We start from the raw sequence: 22301 nt of genomic DNA on the forward strand, positions 1-22301 counted from the left end.
TCATTAGCACTATTTTTTAATTAGTGCCAGTGCCTGGCTGTCTTTATGGAGACATCATTGGTTTGTTAGATCGTTGGAATGAGAGCGGAGACTGTGAGCCAAGCCTTTCTATCCACATCAGTGCCTGACCTCACAAATACGCTTCTGGAAGAATGATCAAACATTCCCATAGACATAATATAAGTCGGTATAATTATAAGGTATATTATTAACCCCCCAAAAAAAATATTAAAAAGAAAAAATATTTTCTATTTAATGAAAAATAAAAAATAAACAATCGTGTCTTACAATTACTGCACCAAGGACATTCTAAAGTGACTGATAACACCAAAGAGCAACTTAGACCAGAAGTTATATCACCAAGCATCTTAATAAAATACCTTTGAAAAAATAAAGTCTAAAGCCGCGTACACACGATTGGAATTTCCGATGGAATTTTCCATCAGAATTCCGATGAAGCTGACTTCCATCAGTCTTGCATACACACAGTCAGACCAAATTCCGACCGTCCAAAACGCGGTGACGTAAAACACTATGACAAGCTGAGAAAAATTCATTTCAATGCTTCCGAGCATGCGTCGACTTGATTCTGAGAATGCGTGGGTTTTTTCTCCGTCGGATTTGTACACAGACGATAGGAATTTCCTATCGTTTTTTATTTCCATCGAAAAAAAACAAAACATGTTCTATTTTTAAAAGTCCGATGGGGCCCACACACGATCGGAATTTCCAATGAAAAAAAGGACGTATTGGTTTCAACGTGAACGTAAATTACATCCAGCCCCATTCACGGACGACTTACGCAAACGACGTAACATTTTCAAATTTCAACGCGGGAACGACGACCATACTTAACATTGGCTATGCCACCTAGGGGGCAGCTTTATCTTTACGCTGCGTATCTCTTACGGAAACGGCGTATCTTTACTGTACGTTCGTGAATCGGCGTATCTAGTCATTTACATATTCTACGCCGAACTCAACGGAAGCACCACCTAGCGGCCAGCCTAAAAATTACACTTTAAGATACGACGGCGTAGGAGACTTACGCCGCTCGTATCTTAGCCTAATTTAAGCATATCTGAATACGCTTAAATTAACGCCGGCGTAGATTCAGAGTTACGACGGCGTATCTACTGATACGCTGACGTAAACATACCTGAATCTGGCTATAAGATTCTTAGCCGTCCCAAATGGTTTGCCCCGAGCACTCTTTGAATTCAGTTAAACTACCATTAGCTGGCAAACCTGTAATCCCATTTGTAAAGTTATAATAACTGTCTATGAGCACAATTATTATTGTGAATCCACCAAGTGGGTCAAAAATATTGTTTGTATGCCAGAGGCTACTGGAGACTGATATATGGTAAATTTTTTCGGATTTAATTTTTTGAAGCAAAAGCCCAAATTATAGTAGTTTATATTTTGTAATATTGTAATGTTTCTTGATATCACTTTTCATATACAAATAATATTTAAATCAGAAAACAAACCAGAGGGTACTGATATTAAACTATAATGCCGCGTACACACGACCGTTATTCCTGTCATGGAAAAAAACTGTTTTTCTCGACGTGATTCCTCTCAAGCCTGCCTTGCATACACACGTACGTGAAAAAAAAATGCTCGCGCAAAGCGTGGTGACGTACAACACGTACGACGGCACTATAAAGGGGAAGTTCCATTCGAATGGTGTGACCCTTTGGGCTGCTTATGCTAATTTCCCTGTCTCATAACTTGCTTCTGAGCATGAGCGTTGTTTTCCCCCTTGTTAAAAACGACGACGTGAAAAATGATGAGAAAAAATAGAGCAGGTTCTAAATTTTTAACGCTCATTTTGCTCGTCGAGAAAAATGCTCTAGAGCCTACACATGACCGTTTTTCACGATCCAATTAAAAAAAATGGAATTTTTCTCGTCATGAAAAACGGTCGTGTGTATGCGGCAAAATTGTGTGAACTTATATATTCTACCCTACAGTTTACTAGTAAGAACTTTTTTTTTATTTAAATGTTATTTCCCAACTTTTCTATGTTTCCTCATTCATTGTAAATGTGTGCCCAACGTTACCTGTAATCCTCTGGTACTTAGTGACATGGACTTGCAAATTAGAAGCGTTCCAAGCAGCCCAGATGCCATATCCTTCAAAATGTTAACAGTACTGTGATATATTCTTGTCAAACATTGAGGATCATTTCTTGTAGGCTCATCATTCTCCAAAACTGTCCAGTAGTAGGTGACTGTTTCACCAGGCATAACTGTATTATTCTGCATCTCCTCACCTAGTAAAAACATACATATTATAACACTGAATGTCCTTTAGATAAATAATCTAACTTGCACTACATAAACAGCTAGGGAATTATAACAGATTTGCAGATTGTAATGTTTTTTTTTTTTCAAAAAGTAAGCCTAGCACCAGCTGCTCGCTTTCTGTTTATTGCAAATAACACTATAAACAAAAAAAGCGACAATTTTGAAAAAACTCAATGGGGGTTATTTACTAAAGGCAAATCCACTTTGCACTACAAGTGCAAGCTACAAGTGCAAAGTGCACTTGAAATTGCACTGAAAGTGCACTCAGAAGTGCAGTCACTGTAAACCTGAGGGGGGATATGCAAGGAAAAAAAATCCGTTTTAGCTTGCACATGATTGGATGATAAAATTAGCAGAGCTTCCCCTCATTTCAGATCCACCCCTCAGATTTACAGCGACTGCACTTTCCAAGTGCACTTTCAGTAGTGCACTTTGCACTTGTAGTTTGCACTTGTAGTGCAAAGTGGATTTATCTTTTGTAAATAACCCCCTCTATCTTTTACTTTTTGCTATAGTAAATATCCCATAAGCGTATAGTGATTGGTTTGCGTAAAAGTTATAGCGTCTACAAACTATGGGAAAGATTTATAGCATTTATATGGCGTTTTTTTCTACTAGTAATGGTGGTGATCTGCAAAGTAGAGAGTGTCCTGACTTGCCTGCTCGCCCCCTCCCCCCTCAAAAGGCTCCACACCAGGGAGAACGCCTCGCATTAGACCCTCTTCACACTGAGGAGTTTTTCAGGTGGTACATCGCTAAAAATAGCGCTGCTATACCGCCTGAAAAACTCCTTCACTGCTTACTCAATGTGAGGGCTTTCACACTGAGGCGATGCGCTGGCGGGAGAGAAAAAAATCTCCTGTCAGCAGCATCTTTGGAGCGGTGAGAGGAGCGGCATGTATACCGCTCCTTCACCGCTCCTTCCTATTTAAAACAATGGGAAACCGCGGCAATAGGCGCATTGCGGGCGGTATTAACCCTTTATCGGCCGCTAGCAGGGGTTAATACCGCACCGCTAGCGGCCGATTCCTGCGGCAATCCCGGCGGTATATCGGCGCTATACTGCCACCGCGGCTCCCGCTCCAATGTGAAAGGGGCCTTACTATGTGTAGTTACAGACAGAAGAACAGGAAGTGAGGATTTCTCTGAAGAAATTGTAATTGTAAGGCTGGGGAGAGTTTTTCCAGTTGCTGTATGACATCAATAAATTATATGCAGGGTTCCCCCTGCATAGATTTAATGTATCATTAAAAAATATATATATATTGAAATTAGGGTTGTCCCGATACCGATACTAGTATCGGTATCGGGACCGATAACAAGCATTTGCCCGAGTACTTGTACTCGGGCAAATGCTCCCGATGCTTCACCCGATACTTGTACTGTCAGGGTTGATCAGAGGGGAAGTTACAGGCACCAATCACCGCTATATAGTGTATTCCTGCGTGTATCCCGCCGTGTATTCTTGCCGTGTATTCCCGCCGTATATTCCCGCCGTGTATTCCCGCCGTGTATTCCGCTGTGTTTCTCTCCCCTTCCGTGCTCCTCCTCCACCCCCTGGAACTGTCAGGATGGAGAGCGGGGTAGGAGCCGGTAAATCCAGCTCCTTACTGCTCCGAATGGACAAAGTCAGTGATCACTGACTCGGTCCATTCACATAACTGAAACATCGTAAACTGTGATTACAATGTTTCAGTTTATGAATGAAGAGAAGACGCTGTCTTCACTCCATTCATTTTCAGCACAGCTGATGCTGCTGAGAAAGGGACTGGGGAACATGTGTCCCTAGTCCCTTTCTCTGTCTCAAAGGGGAGATGTCAGAGGTTTGTTAAGACCCCTGATATCTCACCAAAGCCCCCCAACAGGGCTGAAAAAAAAAAAAAAATAAAGAATAAAAAAAAAAGAATAAAAAAATTATTGTAGAAAATAATAAAAAAATAAAAGAAAAAACACACTGACACGGTACACCCCCCCCCCCCTTAAAAAAAAAGAAAGCATTATAAATAAAAATGTAAAAAAAATATTTTAAAAAATTAAAAACAAATTGTTAAAGATAAAAAAAAAAAAACTACTGACACATGTGCTGCTGTCACATGAGATTAAGAAAAAGTATCGGTATTCGGTATCGGAGAGTACTTTAAAAAAAGTATTGGTACTTGTACTCGGTCTTAAAAAGTGGTATCGGGACAACCCTAATTGAAATAGAACCTTACTTCACAGAGAGAAAAAAAAAAGTTTTGGACAGCATGTGACATTGATGCAAAATACAAACCTTTAAGGTCAGGTACGTAGCCTTTAAAGATCCTCTGTAATGACACTCCGTGTGGATATATATTGTGAGGCTGACTAGCCATATTTTTAAATACAACCTGAAACACATGGAAATATTTGTCACATTAGATATTCATTTGTTTACACTTTTAGCAAGAGTTATTTGAATAGGATTTTATGGTGCAATAAATACAATGTGTACTATCTTAAATAGATACCAGACTTCTAACCCTTTAACATTCTATCCAAAACTATACCTTAAAGGTGTGCGCAGCCTATTGCATAAGGGTGTGCACACCAAAGCTCAAACATACATGTCTGCATGTGTGTGTGTATATATATATATATATATTTATATATATATATATATATATATATATATACACCTGGCACACACTGTACGCATGCCTATGCTTAAAGGGGTTGTATAGGCAAAAGTTTTTTTTAGCTCAATACATTCTATGCATTAAGAAGATGCAGCAGCAGATGCCCCCCTCAGCCACCCTAGCCCTTACCTGAGGTCTCTCTCTCTCTGTCCAGCGATGTCCATGAGTGTCTCAGCCGTCCAGATTCTCTTTCCTTAATGGCTAAGACACAGCAGCGGTGCCATTGGCTCCCGCTGCTGTCAATCAAAGTCAGCTAAACAATCAGGGGAGAGAGGGGGCTGGGCTGGGTTGAGGCTCCGTGTCTGAATGAACACAGGGAGCTGTGACTCAGCTAAGGTGCCCCCATAGCAAGCTGCTTGCTGTGGGGGCACTGAACAGGAGGGAGGGGCCAGAAGCACAGAAGAGGGACCCAAGAAGAGGAGGATCTGGGCTGCTCTGTGCATAGCTACTGCAACAGAGCAGGTAAGTATAACATGTTTGTTATTGTTATAGGGGAAAAAAAAGACTTTACAATCGCTTTAAAGTGGTTGTATAGTCATTTTTTCCACTTTTACCTACAGGTATGCCTATAATAAGGCTTACCTGTAGGTAAAAAAAAAAATATCTCCTAAACCTTAAAGGTTTAGGAGATAAAAAATATTCCCCTTGCTATGAGCCACTGACCGCATCGGCGCATGCGCAAAGGGGATTCTCAGCTGTAGACCCGGCCTTGCCTGAAAGAAGTCTCCTGCTCATGCGCGGGAGTGACAACATTGCGGCTCCAGGCACTCACAGGAACTCATGCAGTGCATACTAGCTCATTATGCCTTTTGCCTTAGGCCCTGTACACACGATCAGTCCAAACTGATGAAAACGGACTGAAGTTCAGTTTCATCGGTCCAAACCGACCGTGTGTGGGCCCCAACAGTCTGTTATTCTTCGGTCCAGAAATTTAGAACTTGCTTTAAAATTGAACTGATGGACTGGTAACCGATAGGTCAAAACCGATGGTTAGTACGCAAAAGCATCGGTTCCAAACCCGGGCATGCTCAGAATCAAGTCGACGCATGCTTGGAAGCATTGAACTTAATTTTTCTCAGCACGTCATTGTGTTTTACGCAACCGCGTTGGGCTCGATCGTTTTTTGAACTGATGGTGTGTAGGCACATCAGACCATCAGTCAGCTTCATCGGTGAACCGATGAAACTGAACTTCAGTCCGTTTTCATCAGTTTGGACTGATCGTGTGTACAGGGCCTTACAGGGTTCTAAAAAAAAAAAAGTTCAGCGGGTATACAACCGCTTTAATTACCACAAAGGTTTTAACTGTTTTCTTGATTTCTACATTTACACATTTAAAAAGTTTATAAATAAACGGCATAGCTGTTAATGCATACCTTAATTGTGTCTTTAACCTGAGCTCGAATGACAGGCCCAATAAGTCCAAGTTCCCTTCTTGATCGTTCAGGTTCAGTTGCAGTTGTAAAAGTGCCATCCGAAAATTGCTGATAGATTACTTTTTTATAGGTTTGGTGGCAAGGTGGGCTAAAAAAAGGCATATTCAAAGAACAGATGTGTCCGTCACAATTATTTTCTTTACTCATTCCCAATTTTCAAATATGCAAATGTTTTGAGCCCCAATCCACCACTATGATTTGGTCACTCATATTTAACATGTCCTATATTAAAGCGGTGGTTCACCCTCCTTAACAACAGTCTAGCATTACATTCGGCATATTAGTAGCGCGAGCTACAGTATGCCTGTCTGTATTTTTTTATCCCCGTACTCACTGTGCTATTGTACATTGAAGATTCCGACTCCCGCGGGGAATGGGCGTGCCTATGGAGAGGGAGGATGATTGACGGCCGGCTCTGGCACGTCACGCTCCCCGAAGACAGCCGGAGTAGCAGGGCTCAAGTCCTGCGGGAACGCGTGGGAACGGAGTCCCTGCACTTTTTTCACAGCAGGAACGCAGTTCCCTTTGCAGGACGAGAGCAGCCGAGCCGCCCGAGCCAATCCTTCACTAAGTGGCGATGCCCAGCTCGAGTCAATGTCAGGGGCAGGCGAACCTTAGTAATCCTTTATGTTACTGGCCGCTTCCTGTATATGGATTCATCGGGTAGTGTGCGGGTATTCCGTCACTTCCTCGATGCCGCAATGTCTCCTTGGAGCTTTTGTCATTGTTCCCAGGAGACATTTCGGAGGTCTGCCGCGAGTTCTCGCAGGATTTGGAAAGAACTTGCTTAAAGTTCTTTCTAAATGCCGCGATAACTCGTGGCAGACCTGCGTATCATTTTTATCTATTTTTTGGTGGGGGAGTGGATCTTGGGTGGGAGTTCCCACACTTTTTTCCCCAGGACTTGACCCCTGCGGAGTAGGTCTCGGCTCTACACGGCGCCTGCGCACAGGCTATGCGCAGGCGCCGTGAAGAGCCAAGCCTATTTCGGCTATTTCCGGAGAAGCGTGACGTGCCAGGGCCGGCCGTCAATCACCTTCTCTCTCCATAGGAACGCCCATTCCCCGGAATCTTCAATATACAATAGCACAGTGAGTACGGGGATAAAAAAAATACAGACAGGCATACTGTAGCTCGCGCTACTATGCCGAATTTAATGCTAGAGGAAAAAAAAAAAATTTTTTATATAGGGTGAACCCCCGCTTTAATGTCAATTATAGTGATTATGATTAATTGTATATACTTCTTTGAAAGATTAGATGTTTATAAAGTATTTTGTTAAATAATTTTTTATGGCTTGTATAAGAATCCATCTTTTAGTAATAAACATGTAATACTTTCTGGGCTATTTAATAAGAAGGCCCAGCATTAGTCCTGCATTTGTATACAGCTTTACACACTAAAAATTAAACACGTATAATATGTGTAATCAGACTAAAAGTAAATAACATTTTTTACATCAAAAATGAAGAGATACGGTATGATCATAAGTAAGGTGTTAATCCTCCTTTTTTTTACGTTTTTTTGATGCATATTATTTTATGTGTAAGGGTACTGAATTAAAAACGCAGATCAGTAGAAACTAGCTAAAGTCTAAAAGATTCAAATTTGTCTATGTGCAACTGTTCATCTCTGATATAATGCTGATACTATTGCAAATAGTATTACAATAGTAATCACAATGTTGTTGTTGGCAGGTGCAGTTAGTTTGCCTGCCAACTAGATGGCTCTGTTGTTATTATGACATGGTAAAAAGAAAATTGTAAGCAGGTGTTAACTCTTATTTTTAAGGCCCCTTTCACACTGGGGAGGTGGGTGCGTCGGCGGTCAAGCACCACTATTTTTAGCCGCGCTTTAAAGGGTTAAAACCGTCCGCAAAGCGCCATTGCAACAGCACTTTGCAGTCGGTTCCGTGGCGCTGCCCCTTGATTTCAGTGGGCAGGGGCACTTTAGGAGCAGTGTATACACTGCTCCTACAGCGCCTCGAAGATGCTGCTAGCTGGACTTTTTTTAGCGTCCTGCCAGTGCACCACTCCAGTGTGAAAGCCCTCGGGCTTTCACACTGGAGTGAACTAAGCGGCTCTTACAGGGTGCCTCAGTGTGAAAGGGGTTTTAGAGAAACTCCTCCTGTGGTAATGTAATGGGTGGAGTTGGTGCCTATATAAATGCCAGCTGTGATTGGAGCTTAGTCAGTTTGGGTTATGGCAGTGTTTCTCAATTCCAGTCCTCAGGCCCCCCCAACAGGATTTCCATTATTTTGCACAGGTGATTTGATCAGTTTCACTGCCTTAGTAATCACCACAGCCTTTTCATCTGAGGGAAATCCTGAAAACCTGACCTGTTGGGGGGGCCTGAGGACTGGAATTGAGAAACACTGGGTTATGGGAACAGGACACTCCAGAGCTGCAAAAATGTAATCCAGTACTGAGCTGATCTAAAGAGTCCGTTGCATGGCTGAATGCCCAGGAAAAGTGGCATACATCAAGTGAGGGCTGCTGCAGTCCCATTGTCTGTTTTTGACCTTCTTCTGCAGGTCTTGTAGCGTGGTGCATATGGCATTGGGAGTATGTACAGCATCTTTTGAATGTGAGTGACGGTCAAACCTGTGAGTAGATTTCATCTAGGAATGTGCCTAGCTAGATAGAGCTATAGATGGGATATTTGGGAAGAGACTGGTATACTAAGGGAAGCACCCTATCCCCTAACCTTCAGCTGCAGGTTCTGTGACCCAGTGATGGAAACAGAGGGCTGTGGCCATAGTGTATGTAGTGCTACCCTCGTAGGAGCCACTGGTATTATTGGGTCCGTTACTTTCTCTCTAACTTTAGGCGGAACCTCGCTTCTGCTGACACCACCAGAATACCTTGGCTGGGAACTCCCAGCAGTCTCACACTAGAAAATGAGCAGACTCATTGTAATGTGTTGTATTGTAATGCAATAAACTCAGGTACCTTTAATGCTAGACTCATCCTGTACTGCAGTACCCAGAGCATACACAATAGCTCTCAAACTGAGAGATTAAGCCCCAAGTTACGATGGAGGACTAACAACTGGTACGACAGGCTATTTTACTTAAGGGCTCTCAGACCAGTGGGCTAGGCTTAGACATGTGAGTTTAATACACTACCAGCAAACCAGTTCTGCCCCCAAGTATGTAACCAGGTCTGAAAAGTTCCTTGTAGTTATCCTCTGCCAGCACAGTTGGGGCCCTTTTACATTGGAGCGCAAAAGCAATGATTTTTCCTTTGGTTCAGAAGCAGTGAAATGAGGCGTTAAACTCATAGGTGGGTACTTCTCTTGTAAACTAAACAGTGTATTTGTATTCAGTAATTTACCCCTAAGCTCCCCCTGTGACAGATGTGTGGAAAAAGGATGTGGCTTAACTGGAATGGTCGAAGATTTGCAGTGCCATGCTTTTAGTCAATATTTCATAGATATACAGATAGACTTGTGAAGCTACACTATACCAGGCTGAAATTCTTATAGGTTTCTCTCATACCTATCCAAAACCTAGACACAATACACAATTTATCAGTTTTTGTAGTGTTGCCAACACAACAAACTTGTATATTCTCCCAGTGACTCTGATAAAAGGTTTTCCTATCAATAGACCCTGAAGTTTAGAACCATCAGTTTTATATTCATGAATGTGCAGAGAATATTACGTTTCAGAGTCCTCCGTGCGACGATAGGTATAATCCCAATCAACTTCAACTGCAGCTATGTAGTGATCCCAGCTTGTAATAAATCGCGTTTGGTAAACAGGTTTTTTGCTGCGTTGTTTATTAGTACATGTTTCAACATTCAAAAAGGCCTGCATTCCAGCTGGAAAAAAAATTGATTTGGAATAAAAGTTTTTAATACATTCTCATATATGAAAAATTGGCCATGTAATCTGATTGGACAAACTCCTTTAGATTTACCAAATGTGTAGTGAAAGGACCATTCACAGGACTCACATTGCGTAACTGTTGGCAAATCTTAAAGAGATTGTACGGCAAATGTGTAATCAGATTGCAACATGAAGCCAGCTTTAAAATGCATACAAAGCATAAACAGAGTGCTCAGCTTCCTAAAGGCTAAGTCCATCTTACAAAAAAATGCACATATTTTTGCAAGATAAAAGGTGAATTAGTTATTTCTCTGCATAGAAGCCTGCAAAAAATTTCAAGCATGAGGCCCCGTACACACGGCCGAGGAACTCGACGTGCCAAACACGTCGAGTTCCTCGGTGAGTTCAGGGATGAAGCCGCCGAGGAGCTCGGCGGGCCGCCTTCTCCCATAGAACAACGAGAAAATAGAGAACATTTTCTCTATTTTCTCGACGAGTTCCTCGGCGGCTCCATCGGGCCAAAAGTGTACAGACGACAGAGTTTCTCGGCAGAATCCGGGTTTGACCGAGTTTCTCGGTGAATTCTGCCGAGAAACTCTGTCGTGTGTACGAGGCCTCATACAGTAAGTGGATCAAAAGTGCAACGCTAGGCTCCTGCAGACTTTAGGCCAGATTCAGAGAAGAAGTACGCCGGAGTATCTGCTGATACTCCGGCGTACTTTCAAATTTGCCGCGTCGTATCTTTAGGTTGAATCCTCAAACCAAGATACAACGGCTTCTGGCTTCGATCCGACAGGCGTACGGCTTCGTACGCCTTCGGATCGTAGGTGTAATACTTTGGCGCCCGCTGGGTGGAGTTCGTGTCGTTTTCTGTGTCAGGTATGCTAATTAGCTGTTTACGGCGATTCACAAAGGTACGCGCGGCCGTCGCATTCTCTTACGTCGTCGCTAGTCGGCTTTTCCCGGCGTATAGTTAAAGCTGGTATTTCGTGGCCTATCTTTAGACTTGCCATGTTAAAGTATGGCCGTCGTTCCTGCGTCGAATTTCAATTTTTTTTTTTTTGCGTAAGTCGTCCGTGAATAGGAAAGGACGTAACTCACGTCGATGTTCAAAAAATGACGTCGGTGCGACGTCATTTCGCGCAAAGCCGGGCAGGAAATTTCAAAACGGAGCATGCGCAGTACGTTCGGCGCGGGAACACGCCCCATTTGAATTAGGCGGGGCTTGCGCCGGACAGATTTACTCTACGCTGCCGCAAGTTTACAGGCAAGTGCTTTGTGAATCAAGCACTTGCCCATAAAACTTGCGGCGGTGTAACGTAAATGCAATACGTTACGCCGCCGGAATTCTACGTGAATCTGGCCCTTTATCTCCAACACTATATGACCGTACCAAGGTACTGACTTTCATTTGAAGAGGTGATCACTGCACTTGTATTCCATTGAGAGCTACAAGTCCGTCTGCTGCAGTGGCACACAGGACTTGTAGTTTTTTCAAGCACAGATCTCTGTGAATGAAAGACCCAACTGTGTGGGTGGAGCCCTGCTCAGCCATACAAAATGCAAAAGTGACAGCTGCTGCAGAGAAGTACCCTTGCACACAGTCACAAGAGGGCCTTTAGGGGATGGGCGGGCTTGCTTGGCACCATGTTACATTTTACACTCTAAATACAGTCTTTAAGACCCCTTTCACACTGGGGCGTTTTTCGGGGCATTTTTCAGGCGCTTTGGCATTAAAAAAAAGCCTGTAAAGCGCCTGAAAGAAGCCTCATATGCAATATCAATGTGAAAGCCAGAGTGCTTTCAGAGCCCTTTCACACTGCCAGCGCATGAAAAATGCTGGTAAAGCGCTGCTAAGATCCCTTTCACACAAAAAAAGAAATAAAAAAATAATAGAAAAAAAAGGGGGGTAGCCATCCGGGGCCCTGGGGACCTCTGGGCCCTTTAATAAAAATAAATAAAAGAATTGTTTTTTTTTTATAAACAATAAGGGGGATTGCCATTCAGGGCCCTGGGGACCTCTGGGCCCTTTAATAAAAATAAAAAAATAAAAGAAGAAAGAATATATATATATATATATATATATAGCCCAGATTCTTGTATCTGGGCGTAAAACTGTGCGGGCGTAATGTATCTGTTTTACAGGCAAGTGCTTTATTCACAAAGAACTTGCCTGTAAAGTTGCGGCGGCGTAGCGTAAATCCCCCAGGGCAAGCCCGCCTAATTCAAATGAGCCGGGTAGGGGGCGTGGAGCATTTAAATTAGGCGCGTTCCCGCGGCAAACAAAATGCGCATGCGCCGTCCCTAAAATTTCCCGACGTGCATTGCGCTAAATGACACCGCAAGGACGTCATTGGTGAACGTAAATGGTGTCCAGCCCCATTCACGGATGATTTACGCAAACAACGTAAATTTATAAATTTCGACGCGGGAACGACGGCCATACTTAACATTGGTTGCCCCTCATATAGCAGGGGCAACTTTACGCCGCGCAAATCTAACGTAAACGTTGTAACTTCACTGCGTCGACCGCGCGTAAATGCTGTATCTTTCCGGCTACCTTTGAATATTAAGGGGGCAATAGAGGGGTGATAAAAAAAAACAGTTCAACCCCCTGTTCTTACCACCCCTAGACCACAATTGTAAACAAGCCCAAACAGCACTTTTAGTTGCAGGCTGACAAATACTAAGACACTGCCTCACAGTAGGGTTTAAAGGGGTGGTAAAGGTTAGTTTTTTATTTTCTAAATACTGTACATCGGTTGGCAAATAAAATAACCTCAATTGAAGGGACACTTATGCCTCGTACACACGATCGGAATTTCCAAAGGAAAAGGTCACACAGACTTTTTCCATTGGAAATTCCGACCGTGTGTATGCCTATCGGAGTTTTTCCATCGGATATTCTGAGGAATTCTGTCAGGCCGCGTACACACGACCGGTTTTCTCGGCAGAATCCAGCAAGAAACTCGATGGGAGACGTATTCTGCCGAAAAAAATGGTTTTCTGTACACTTTTCGCAGAGAAACCCGTCGGGAAACTCGTCGAGCCAAAAAGAGAGCATGTTCTCTATTTCCTCGACGGGCAATGGAAAAATTTGGCTTGACAAGTTTTTTGACAGCGGAACAAGGAACTCGACGGGGAAAACGATGTGTTTCGCCTGTCGAGTTTCTCGGTCGTGTGTACGCGGCCTCAGAGTTTACATAGAGAACATGTTCTCTTTTACTCTGATGTGAATTTGGTTGGACAAAGGTCCGATCGTGTGTACAGGGCTTTAGGGTTCTTGTACATGTGCCACCGGAGCCTGTTTAGCATAACCACAGGCATATTTCCTCAGCCTAGGCAGCCCAGCTCAGAGTACAGCTTGCCAGTACCAGTGCACAAGCGTTTAAAAAAAATAATAATAGAAACATTTAAATTTCATGCCCAGCCCAGTGAAAAAAACTCTTAACAACATTTATGCCCATGTGGGTTTTTACTTTCTGAACTGTGGATTTGGGGCTTATTAGTGTTTAAAAAAAGGAAACATGATACTTCTGAATTCTTTCCAGTTTCCTTACAGATGTGTTACAGAATTATACACTACTAACCTTCAATGTGCTTTCCATTAAGGGATGATATTGTCCATTTTCCACTCTGAGTGACAGTCATGTTTGCTGTGGTGGAAGAAGAACTAGCAAGGCTTACGACTGAGACACTGTGATGATCGTCATTCAAGGTTTGGCCAAAGAAATGAACTGAAAAGATTTCAGGCTTGGAGCTCATGCCTAATAGATGCCAACTGATTTTGTCATCAACACAGGCTTCGAAATCTGAAAAAGAGTTTTAAATATAACAAGTACATAGAAAAAGCATACTGGACAAGTAAATATAACTGCATTTCATAAAATTGTTTGAAAACTTTGAAACTTTTCTTCCATACTGTTATAAAACATAAAAGCACGCTGATGTTTTATTTCTTATATAGTATATTATATATGCATTATTAATTTTTTCCACAATATGTGAGAAATTAAGAAACTTGCTGGTATTGGGGTGGTTATAAAAAACCTCAGGAAATATTGAATGGAAAGTGCCACAAAGAGCAAATTCATACCTGGCCCAGTTCCGTTCACGTAGCCATTGATTGTGTACATTACTGGCCTCTCCGTCTTTGATGGAAGTTCTTGGTAGCTTTTATTTTCATCAAACACCGCAAACAACAGCACAAACTCTTTGTTAAAGTTTTTTGGAGTTCCATCATCATTCAGACTTCCTAAGAGCAGAAGAAATAACATCATAACAGGGATTCCTTCACTTTGGGGGGATTTCCCCTCATTTCCTTTTTTGGCTATGGGACAGGAAGTGAAGGGAAATCTCGCCAATGGTACACAGATGGCAAAAAAAAGAAACCTGATAGGGGTTATAACTCTCCCTTACTCTATCCAAAATGGAAAAAATACTGTCTATAGCTCTTTTTTAAGGTCAGCCTAACGACTATATGGAACAGTAGCCCATAGCATCACATGCGTGTTGCAAGTTGCAAATATTAATTTATTTAAAAAATATGTTTTAAAATTAAATACTATAAGGTGTCTTGCAAGGGGAAAGGGAATAGCTGCTCCAGGTGGGAACCCAGATGAATATCCTCCGTTGCAGACAACGCAGGTGCAGGCAATGCACTTAGCAAAGCAGGAACAAAGATTGTCTCTGGACAGCCGCACTCTGAACAAATTGTAGCCTTTTATTAAAAGAAGGACAGCACTACAAGTCACAGCAAAATAAAATAAAACCTGACTGCTGACACATTTCGCACTGAAACTAGTGCTTAGTCATAGCTATGACTAAGCACTAGTTTCAGTACAAAACGCGTCAGTGCAGGTTTTATTTTATCATGATACCTACGATACACGCTTGTTCTTTGTCATCATTCGGTTTACCTCGGTTATACTACAATTTGATGTACTGTGCTGTATTGTATGTCTATGTGTATTAAGTCTTTAATGTGAACTACACTTTGTTGGCCCTTTGGATTCTGTCTTTTGAAGAAATTAAAGATTTGAAAAAGAAACCACTGCCTGTGGAAGGGGATTCCACATCCTTTCCGCTCCTACAATAAAGAACCCTCTACGCAGTTTAAGGTTAAACCTCTTTTCTTCTAATTTTAGTCAGTGGCCACGTGTCTTTTTAAACTCCCTTCTGCGAAAAATCCCTATTGTGGGGTCACCCGTAAGGTATTTGTAAATTGAAATCATATACCCTCCCTAGCATCTCTTCTCCAGAGAGAATACGTTTAGTGCTCTTAACCTTTCTTCAAAACTAATATCCTCCAGACCCTTTATTAGCTTTGTTGCCCTTCTTTGTACTCGCTCCATTTCCAATGCATCCTTCCTGAGGACTGGTTCCTAGAACTGGACAGCATACTCCAGGTGGCCAAAGTCTTGTAGAGTGAGAATTATCGCTTTATCCCTGGAGATCCTTTAGGGTAAAGTTCTGCTTTAGGGCCCTTTCACACGGGGAGGATCAGTAATGATCCGCCTCCGTGTGTCCATCAAGCTCAGCGGGGATCCTCCGTAAAATCCCAGCTGAGCCGTCGGCTGACAGGGCGGTCCCCGCACACTCTGCAGGGACCGCCCTGTCTTTCCTCCGCTCTCCCCTATGGGGGGATTGGATTAACACGGACCGTATGTCCGTGTTCACCCGATCCGATCCGCCAGACGGAAGAAAAATAGGATTTTCTTCAGTCCGATTTTGCGGAGCTTTGCGGAGGCGGGTGATAACGGGTGTCAGCGGATGGTCATCCGTTGACACCCGCAATCACATAGGGACCAATGTATGTCCCGTTTTCATCCGCAACGGATTGATAAAAATGCGGACATACGGTCCGCACGTCTGAAAGGGGCCTTAAGTACAAGCACAGTTAAAGCAGTCGTAGTATAGGATTAGCAATTAATACAGGGGTCGGTTTTTAAAGGACGTATACAATTTTTAGCTTTATGTTTTGTGTGACAGCAGACTTTTGATTTGAAACTATGCGTAACATCTCCATTTTTTTCCATACTCCATTTTTTATAACAATTTTGCATGGTATAACACCTTTACAAGATGTAAGGTATGTAAAGAAGTACTGATCTAATGAACAAAAAATATATATTAACGTGTACCAGTTAAAAGAACACAACTTTTTAGATATATGGCTTTTGATGGACTGCACCTAGTCTGTAGTATGTCATAGTCTGATATTGAAACAAACTTAATCTTTGGAAAACTCAGATTACCTTTTTTACATATCAGCAATGAGCCCATCAATCCAGAGTTGACATCTTGAACCATGTTCTCTGCAGAATAGTAAATACTGGTAAGACAGTCAGGATCATCTTCTTTGGGTCCCATGTTTTCTGTGATGTCCCAACTATAGGTATAAGTTTGGCCTGGTGACACTGAATCATCAAACTTTTCCAGCGAGGATGTGCCATCAGAATATTTTGACCCTAAAAAAAGAAATATATACAGGACTTTTTGTCTAAAAAATATGTGGCATTTATAATTCTCTAACCACAACCTAACATTGTGATAGTTGTGATTTTACGGGTATTATTCCCAAGGCATTCAATTTGATTTTGCTCTATATGTTTTGCAATGCAGTAATATGCTGTAGTTAACATTTATAATTCTATTTATATTTGTTTACACCAGTCTCTGCATTGCAATGCAGTGTCTGTGGTGTGGTGCAATTGGGCCGAGATCCTTTTTTTTTTTTAAAACAAACTTTATTTAGATGTTACACAGACATCTTATAAAGTTCAGTTGCTGGCCATGCATGCAGTACTTTTTTTCATTGTACTGGGCCTGTACATCACCGTAATGCATTTGTGTGAACCAAGTACATAGGAGACAAGGCATTTTGCCTTGTTCACATGGTGGGACTATGCTGGATTAGCCATCCAATGCAGTCCCACCACATGTGGTGTGAACATACCCTTAAAGATGAATTCCAGGCATGGCATTTTTCTTGTTGTTTTAATTGGTTGATTTATAGTACTAGACTCCACTAGCTGGTTAAAGCATCTGTTATTTGTGGTGTGTCATCCTTGTGTCAACAGAACCTCTAGCAACTAGGGTGACCACATTTTCAAACTACCATTCAGGGACACCCTCCCTTCCCAAAAATCAACTTGTGCTGTAACGAATCACAGCACAGTGATTGGACACAAGAGGCGGGATTTATGATTTCGCCAATCACAAGCAGGGGGCGGGATTGTGCTCCTCCAGGCATTCCCGGCCAGGACAAGTACTGTCAGCGAGTAAAGCGGTGATGTGGCGGCCTTTTTTGGGGGCATCAGATTGGCCCGGGTGGGGGGGGTGTCAGTTTCATTCCGGGACACTGTATTGTCCTGGAATGAATGTGCCCAGACAGACCTGCAAAATCCGGGCAATCCGGGACACGTGGTCTCCCTACTAGCAACCAATCAGTGAACAGTAGTGATCAGCTAAAATCTCTAGCAACCAGTGAACAGTAATAATGTGCAGTAACTTCTAGCAACCAATCAGTTAGCAGTAATGATGTACTGTAACCTCCTAGCAACCATTCAATGAGCGGTAATTATGTGCAGTAACCTTTAGCAACCAATCAGTGAGTGGTAAGGATGTGCATTAACTTCTAGCAAACAATCAGTAAGCAGTAATGATGTGCAGTAACCTCTAACAGCCAATCAGCAAGCAGAAATTATGTGCTGTAACTTTTAGCAACCAGTCAGTGAGCGGTAATGATATGCTGCAACCTCTGGTAACCAGTCACAATCATTGCCTGATCTGCTCCAGTAAACTGATTTTGACACTAGCTGCTATTTATGGTTATGGGGTTAGACAAAAATATGGAAACGCTACATGATTTGAAGGTGTGAAAGTGATGACATGTTTGGTGTTCCGCTGTGTGATGAGACACCTAGCTAACAGGTGGGAAGCCTCACTTTCGGCATTCACTGCCTGCACTGCTAGTAATACGAAGTCACGTCACAGCTTGTTGAGCTCCAAAGAGGGCAAACTATTAGCTGGTAATGGGGGTAGTGGCGCTGTAATCAGGTATGCAAGACAATATGTCTGTTGAATGATAGCCCCTTTATGTATTATACAGCGTGTGTCACACAATGGGAGAAATTGGAAGGGGGATGGAAAAAATGGCAAAAAGTCCTATAGATTAAAATAATACAGAGTCAATGTTCCAGGGCAAGCCTCCAGGGGGAAGATGAGAGCAGGCTCCAAATATGCAAAACAAAAGAAAGAAGGCGCCACCAGGTCAGGAACAATGTGATTTTAATTTTACAATAGGTGCATTATCCACTTACATTTAAAATGAGAGAATTCGGCATACAAGTCCTTGCTGGCCCATAGGTGGCGATCATCCGCTGCAGATGTAGACTGTGATGTTAAACTATCCCCTGGGGTCTTCGTCAGCTGGGAAACCAGGAAGTCCGGGCAATGTGTGCACCAAGGGTGAGGCTTGAGACACAAACAGCTCGGGAGCGTGATGATGTCACGGGCAGCGACAGAGCGATGACGTTTCGGCTCTCTGTCGCTGCCGTGACATCATCGCCTAGTGGCCGCTAAGAGAGCCGACGTTATTGTACGGGCTCTCGTGCAGGGGAGCCGACCTGCCGCTGTAGAACTGCGGCGGCATGTCGGCAAGTAGTTAATAAAGCAAAGAAAAAGAAGCCTAAAGTGTGGACATTTAAAGCGGGGGTTCACCCTATATAAAAATTTTTTTTTTTTTTTTTTCCTCTAGCATTAAATTCGGCATAGTAGCGCGAGCTACAGTATGCCTGTCTGTATTTTTTTATCCCGGTACTCACTGTGCTATTGTACATTGAAGATTCCGGGGAATGGGCGTCGTGAAGAGCCGAGACCTACTCCGGCTGTCTTCGGGGAGCGTGACGTGCCAGAGCCGGCCGTCAATCATCCTCCCTCTCCATAGGCACGCCCATTCCCCGCGGGAGTCGGAATCTTGAATGTACAATAGCACTGTGAGTACGGAGATAAAAAAATACAGACAGGCATACTGTAGCTCGCGCTACTATGCCGAATGTAATGCTGCACTGTTGTTAAGGAGGGTGAACCACCGCTTTAAGTTTTTTTCAACTCTCATCGTATACCCTAGACGGTTAAGGAATAGAGGTAACATGCCGCCCAAAACAAACCAGCAACTTCTTCGGGGGTAGTGCTACATATTACTAGCATTAAAAGCTAAAAAAAAAAAGATTCTCACTAGTTGTCATTCTATAATATCCTGAATAAGGACCTTCACACTAAAATGTGATGGATGCATTAGACTTTTTTTTGGTATTTTTTTCCTTTATTTTTAATTGTTGGCCCAGCCAGTAAGTCTGTTATCTTTCAACTTTCTTTTTTAATGACCAAGTTGTTCAGCAAATGTGACCGTTAAGAGTTGATACAAATCATTTAACAATAATAAGGGTGCTTACAATGGTCAGGTTTTATTTATTGATGTAAAATCTTTATAACAAATGGAAAAAAAAAAAAAAAAAATGATTAAAAATTGTTAACTGGAGTTTGACTATAATTTGATACTCAAGTCCATCAAAGGCCTGGTTCAGACTTGTGCGGCTCTGTGAACCATGTTTTGCGCGGACACGGCAGTCTATTCATTTGAATGAGCTGCTGTGCCTTCTAAAAACGCAAGGAAAAGGTCACTGCTCAATTTTATTTTATTTTTTATCGCAGCCTGCTCGGAAACCGCAATTGCAGCTCAAAACCCAGTGCAGGATTTCATGCGTGTGCAGGTGCCATTAGGATTAATAGCACCCACACACATCTCCTTCATTTTCCTGTGCGGGTGGTTGCGGCTGTGGGAACAGTTGCAGACCCGCAGCGGGAACCACCCATACAAGTGTGAACTAAGCCTAAATATGTTAGTACATTTAACACCCTCTACAACACTCTCCTCCATAGTGGGGAGCCACTCTAGGGCCGGCCATAGATGATGCAATTTTCTTTCCTGCAACCCGCTGGGGGAACACACCGATAATTGCTAGAGGCTATAACAGCCGGTGGCAATAATTGCATGTAAAATCTGACAGACTGGTTGTACCCAAGTTGATCGATCAGGTACATTCAGCCAGCTTACTGTATAAATAGTTTAAATCTCGGCCGGTTCCTTCTGTACCAGCCAAGATTTTAACTGTTTATGGCCGGCTTTAGACAGGATGTGTGTTACTGGATCACCAGTGCAAGTAAGGGGGGGGGGGGGTGCAGCCATTATATTTAAGGATTGGATAAACTGAAATATATCATATTTTTGTTTTGGGGTTTTGATGTGCTTTTTAAAGTGTAGTATTAGATGAGTGATTTTTGCCGATTGGCAGCCTACAACAGGTTCATGAAATATGTTGAAATAACTAGACAATGTAATCACCTACTATACAGTGTATGTTAGAATACAATACAAGCAAACACCTTGGATCAGAGGCAAACTATTACAAAAATATCAGTTCCACTACAACAAAGCATTTTTAGTACTACATTATAAATCCCATTAGAATTACGTATCACAGTAAAAAAAAACGTTACCTTCAGAAAGTTTCCCATATAACATTCCTTGCGGGTGAATAGTAAGAGGTTTTGTAGCTGTATTCTTAAAGTGAACTTTTAAAGTATCTCCAACCTCAGCACGTAGAGTTGGTCCTAAAATACCTAAGGGGAAACAAACAGAAAGAAAATGTTTCCAGCACTACGTATTTTGGATACTGACCTGCCTATAATATACTAAACCTCCTTAAAGCATTTGTTAGCCTTAAAAAATATATAGATCCTGTCCCTTTAAAGCATGTTATACAGCACAGTGTTTGTGCTGTGTCATTTGGCCCGCTGTATCACCTGAAATACCTGGTTGATCCTGCCAGTTTCTTCCCTCCCCTCAATAAACTGACCACAGTTCATTAGGGCTGCTGAGCCCTGACACCGTTGTCAGTTTACGTGCCTCCATCATCAGCAGCTCTCCCCTCTGCTCTCCCCCCTCCCTACCTACCTGTCAGCTCATGACAGTGCCACCCCTCCTGCTGCTGAAATAACAGTGTTATTTTTATATAATCCCCTCTGAATCCTAATCCTGTGTCCCCACTGTGTGTGTGATTTCTAAAAAAAGATGCTGATTATTCCTCATTTCAGAGCGCCTCTCGGCACTCGCATGATCGACTGGCTCTTTCCATTTCTCCTCCTCTTTTGCCGCCTAACATCAGTGGGAGAATCCTGGCTCCTCCGGCTCTAGCTGTCAGACCGGGAGAGGAGCGCCAATTGGCACTCTGAAATGAGGTATAATCAGCATTTATTTTTTTAATCACACACGCAGGGGGACACAGGATTACTACTCAGAGGGGATGGTATAAATTAGTCGTTGGCTTAACAACTTTAACAGACATTTGTTGAAATACAACTCTCACAATTTGTCCAACCAAACAGGGCCGATCCTAGGCAGGGTGCACGGGGTGCTCCGCACCCAGGCGCCGCATAGGTGGGGGCGCCAAAGCTCCAAAGTGCTCCCCTCCCTTTTCCTTGTCTGTGTCCAGAGCTGCTGCCAATCATCCCGTACACTCCCAAAATTTACTCTCCGAGTGCCATCCTCCAAGTAACCAAAGATGCCACATATGCCCCGCCCCCTGTAATGTGATTCTGCTCCCAGAGCGCCCAAGCTACAAGGATCTATTGGACAAGTACTGATCTATGGGGACACCTGATGTGGGGGGCTCTGGTGTGGACACCTGCTGTGGGGTGGCTCTGATGGGGGACACCTGCTGAGGGGGCTCTGATGGGGGACACCTGCTGGGGGGGGCTCTGATGGGGGACACCTGCTGTGGGGGGTTCTGATGGGGGACACCTGCTGGGGGGGACTCTGATGGGGGACACTAATGAAGACTTCTTAGGGGAGCATCTCTGTGTTTGAGTCGTAGCCATAGAAACATTTGTAAAGGGGAGGAGTTAGTAAGATGACCACGCCCATGTGTGGGCGCCAGAAATATTTCTGCACCCAGGTGCCTCTGACCCTAGGATCGGCCCTGCAACCAAAGCTGATA

The 22301-nt window shown here is 43.0% G+C and overlaps 1 protein-coding gene across 1 annotated transcript in view; it reads right to left on the minus strand.

Moving 5' to 3' along the window:
• F5 (coagulation factor V) overlaps nucleotides 1-22301 on the minus strand; it is a 139975-nt gene that overhangs the window by 86075 nt on the left and 31599 nt on the right. Inside the window, exons 3-10 of the mRNA XM_040338047.1 lie at nucleotides 20803-20925; nucleotides 16497-16709; nucleotides 14336-14494; nucleotides 13830-14051; nucleotides 10073-10232; nucleotides 6348-6495; nucleotides 4588-4684; nucleotides 2070-2281 (exon numbers count right to left, since the gene is read on the minus strand). Coding sequence (XP_040193981.1) covers nucleotides 2070-2281; nucleotides 4588-4684; nucleotides 6348-6495; nucleotides 10073-10232; nucleotides 13830-14051; nucleotides 14336-14494; nucleotides 16497-16709; nucleotides 20803-20925 — 1334 coding nt within the window. The remainder of the gene's footprint in view (nucleotides 1-2069; nucleotides 2282-4587; nucleotides 4685-6347; nucleotides 6496-10072; nucleotides 10233-13829; nucleotides 14052-14335; nucleotides 14495-16496; nucleotides 16710-20802; nucleotides 20926-22301) is intronic.

The sequence above is a fragment of the Rana temporaria genome, chromosome 2 (assembly GCF_905171775.1).
Source record: "Rana temporaria chromosome 2, aRanTem1.1, whole genome shotgun sequence".
In the NCBI taxonomy this organism is placed as follows: Eukaryota; Metazoa; Chordata; class Amphibia; order Anura; family Ranidae; genus Rana; species Rana temporaria.